This window comes from Silene latifolia, chromosome 7, assembly GCF_048544455.1.
Source record: "Silene latifolia isolate original U9 population chromosome 7, ASM4854445v1, whole genome shotgun sequence".
Classification (NCBI taxonomy): Eukaryota; Viridiplantae; Streptophyta; class Magnoliopsida; order Caryophyllales; family Caryophyllaceae; genus Silene; species Silene latifolia.
Window position 1 is genome coordinate 105,373,022 of NC_133532.1, and position 4,264 is coordinate 105,377,285.

The 4,264-nt window shown below is 33.3% G+C and overlaps 1 protein-coding gene across 1 annotated transcript; it reads left to right on the top strand.

The window, feature by feature from the left end:
- The first annotated feature begins 2,003 nt into the window (after positions 1–2,003).
- Positions 2,004–3,376, top strand: LOC141592465 (FCS-Like Zinc finger 13-like). The gene is made up of 2 exons (XM_074413148.1): positions 2,004–2,750; positions 2,936–3,376. The coding sequence occupies exons 1-2, from the start codon at positions 2,164–2,166 to the stop codon at positions 3,105–3,107; spliced, it is 759 nt and encodes a 252-aa protein (XP_074269249.1). The 5' UTR covers positions 2,004–2,163; the 3' UTR covers positions 3,108–3,376.
- Positions 3,377–4,264: the final 888 nt, after the last annotated feature.

Sequence of the window (4,264 nt, forward strand, 5' to 3'; positions counted from 1 at the left end):
TGGGCCAATCCTATGCTATTAGACGGTCCTATATAAAAGAGTCTCGACAAAAAAAAAAAAAAATTTGGTGCAAAAACAATTTCCATATTTCAAAAGGTAATGGGCTCCCCATTGAGTGGGCTGAGACCCACATTTGTTTCCTGTCATGATCAACCATTATGGCCCATCCGTCCAAAGTAGAACACGTCTAGCATGAGTGATTTACAATTATACCCCTGATAGATGTTCTTTGTGGTGTCAGATTCTGGGGGCAATGGTGGGGTTAGATTCCTAAATTGGGTCCCAATCACTGAAGTTGGACAAACTTTATAATTTAGGTTGATGACAACATTGACAACTGACATTTTATGAATTCATCATCATATTCTAGGTAGCACGAACACTTCTCCTAATCAGTCGTCCCGTGTCCGACACCGTGTCGGACACTGACACTCCTCGGACACACGTCGAAACGTGTCGGACACCTATAAAGCCGTGTCTAACTTTCTACATTTCTTTGGGCACGTGTCCGACGCGTGTCCATGGTATTTCGGTCGTGTCCGACGCGTGTCCATGACATTTGGACATTATTTGGGGTGAATGATGTTCTTTAAGCGTGAAATGAGCTGTCGAAAGAGATTGATTAAAAGATTCGTTTGGATAGTAAATGAAAATGAGTTATAATCGAAAAGTTTTTAGGCTTTACTTATTTAAATTTAATATCAAATGCTTTTATAAAAATAAAATCGAACGTTTATAATTATAAAATATATATTTTATTAAATTTAAATAACGTGTCCCGTGTCCAAAATTTCAAGGAATGCCGTGTCACGTGTCCGTGTCGTGTCCGTGTCCGTTTTGGTGCTACCTAGATCATATTCCTAAATGATCGTAAAGCTGAAAAACCAGTTTAATACAACCTTGGTCTTCATTATTTGTTTAACTTTAATTTTAACACAAAAATTAAAAAAAAAAAGAACGAATTATTTCATTATAAGTGAATCTAATTGAATATGGAAGATTAGATTGTCAATTTAAAACATTTCCTAGAAAGATAAATAATGAACTAAGACACCTAAAATAAAATCCCCCTTATACTAAAAGAATAAGAAATTTTCAAGTTTTCCCGCCTAAATAAATTTGGTTATAATTGGGCTTTTTTATATCATATCTGTAATTGAGCTTTTATTATATAATATCTTTAATTGGACTATCATTATATTATATCTATAACTGGATTATACTGAATTTTCCTTTTTTTACCAATTAATACAAAACATTAATATTAAATTTTACAATTAATATCAAATTGAGTTAAATATCAGGTTTTATAATTATTACTACTTCGTATTTTCTTTAATATTTCTATCTAAAAAATCGCATACGCGCGGGATCTATACTAGTAAGTAAATAAATGAATGAGATGAGGAGTAATATTTTAACGCAATAATAAATGAAGTACACTAATTCTTATGATAAACGGTTTTACATGTATTATTATACAACCAATGATATTTTATCTATACAACCTCATTAAAATAACTTTCAGCAATGACCATTTTTCAGGGTCTGTATTTTTCATAATGATATTGAGGTTTTTATTATATGATTTTATAATGTTTTATTGTAAAACCGTTTTATAAAGCACTTATTCGAAGAAGTATTATGGTGCAGTTAGGCCCTGTTATTTCAGAAACTTAATTTCATTTCATTTCAATTCACCTCACCTCTATTCAGTCTGTTTAGTTTTAATTAGTTCTGTTTAGCTCATATTTTTATTAATCTAACTCTTACCTCATCTCCATTCACTCTAACTAAGCTTCATTCAATTTAGTTCGATTAACTCCATATAATTCGTTCAACTCATTTCAAAAAAGAATAGTGCCTAACTCATCTACATTTCCGAAATCAAACCATGAATATAGCAATAATTCAATAGGGCCCATCAAAAAATAACAAATCAATTTTTTTTTATAAATAATAATAATAAAAGGGAAGTGGGCTAAGTCCAACCACTCATCATACATATATTGAGTATTGACAACCCCACTAGTAGAGTATTGCGTAGTGGAGAGACCCATTTTAGAGTATTTACTCCCAACATCCCCCACAACCAAAAATCCCACTCTTGCCCAATACTCCCTCTACATTCCAAATTATAATCAATCGATCAATCAATCAATTATGTTGGGTAAACGATCTCGTCCGACTACAATCAAAAAACCCGTCGGTGCAATTCAGCCGACCGGGATTGTGGAGTGTGCCACAAGCCCAAGAAGCCCATTAGATTATAGTAGAATTCTCTCCCCTAGAAGTCCAAAAAACTATGATCAACAAGGTGGTGTTGGTTTGGGCATAGTGGTAGCACTTAACAATAATACTAGTAATTATTACAAGGGTGAAATTCTAGCAAAATATGCTTTAAACGGTCGTTTTTCATCCCGGTCCAATCCAATTCCGATGAATAATTCTTCGATTATCAATTATAACAAGTCCGATTGTGAAGAACATGAAGAATTAGATAACATGTTAGACGAGGAGTTCACTTACGTTACTTGTCACGTGCCTAACAAGCCCAAAACCACTACAGTTTACTATAATGGTGTTGCTCATGGACATGTCACCCCAAGTGGAATTAACCAAAACCTCGGGGTTTTCACTATATCTTCTCCAGCAACGTCGTTTGATTACACTAATTCATATTCCGATTTCCTAAGTTCGTGTCACTTGTGTAAGAAAACCCTCCATGGCAAAGACATCTACATGTACCGGTAATTTCACTTTCCATGCACACTACTAAATTAAAAGTTTTTGTTGTCGGGTCAAGGAGTGGACAGTCATTGTAAATTGTAACTCGCCCACTCCTTGACCCCTCTTTATTTACTTTATTTCTTAGAAGTAAAATTGGTATGAATAAAAAAATCCGCGAAATTAATAATTATGTATTTGAATGCAGTGGAGAGAAGGCATTTTGTAGTGAAGAGTGTAGACAAAGCCAAATATGTAAAGAAGAGAGGAAAGAGCAGTGCAAATCAGAAGCGTCAAGAACTACCAACGTTTCAAGCTCCCCTTGTTCTTACACTACTAGAGGAGGCCATATTTTCTCACCCGGAATTATGGCACTTTAATTATGATTTAAGTATAATAAATTTTTCTTAAGATTAGATCATGGTCAAATTATTATAAGAATAATATTTAGTAAATTAAAGTATCAATTAACTATATAGTTGGTACAACTTGACTATACACAAAAAAAAAAACAAAATTTTGCACATGCTCAAGGAAAACAAATACTGTATGATCTTGGGTTTTAGAGGTTAGATTTGAGTTTGTATTTTGTAATTGTAATCAAAATCATAAATTTTGATGTGAATTCTATACATTTCTAGTTTTCTATTAGTCTTGATATAAGTCTTGTTCGAAACAGTTTGCTGCCATAGAAGAGTTGGTTACTTAATAACAATCTCTACCCCGAACATCAAAAACTTGATTAAGAAAATAAATTTTTACTATCCAAATGACATTTTAAAATGTACGAGTAATAATAAATGGAACTAGGCGATTTTGATTGGCTAGAAGTTTATTTGAAATCCTCCCTCGCCCTTGTTCGCAGCACATAGTATCAGCTCGAACTACTCCGTAACATCAAAGTTTCCAATAATAATGTAAATTAATTCCCAAAAAACATGATATAACAACCTAACTTAAACGTTATCTAACTTAGGAGTTATTTGGTTACCCAATCTAAAACACATGAATTGTAATTTATGGGATTTGCAAAATTGTGGGCTATTTGTTTGCCCCAAATCACATGAATTTAAGTTCCATAGAAACTTCAATTGTAATAATGTGGGAAGTTGCTTACATATGTCCCCCTAAGTAAGTGCGAATTTATGTGAAATTCACTTCCTATATCTCAACCAGTGACGAGTCCAGGATTTTGATTTCGGTGTAGCAAAATTTATATTTAAGGTAAAATGTATAGATAATTAGTGTGAAAGTAGTAAATTTTGGTGTAGCAAGTCACAAAATTCTAACTGAATTTTTCGCCTTTGGTGTAGCGGCTGCGACACCGAAGACCTTAATGGCCTCGCCCCTGATCCCAACCAAACACTTTTTTTTTCATTTTATGTGTATTGAAACTCCAATTCTTCTAGCGAGCCAAACAACTCCTTAACTTGTAAAATTTCTGACAATCCAAATCATAGGCAGTGAAAACTTGAGAAGATGGCGGGTAGTACATAATTGAATACAGATGAGTCCCATTACATTGTTAATAATTTCC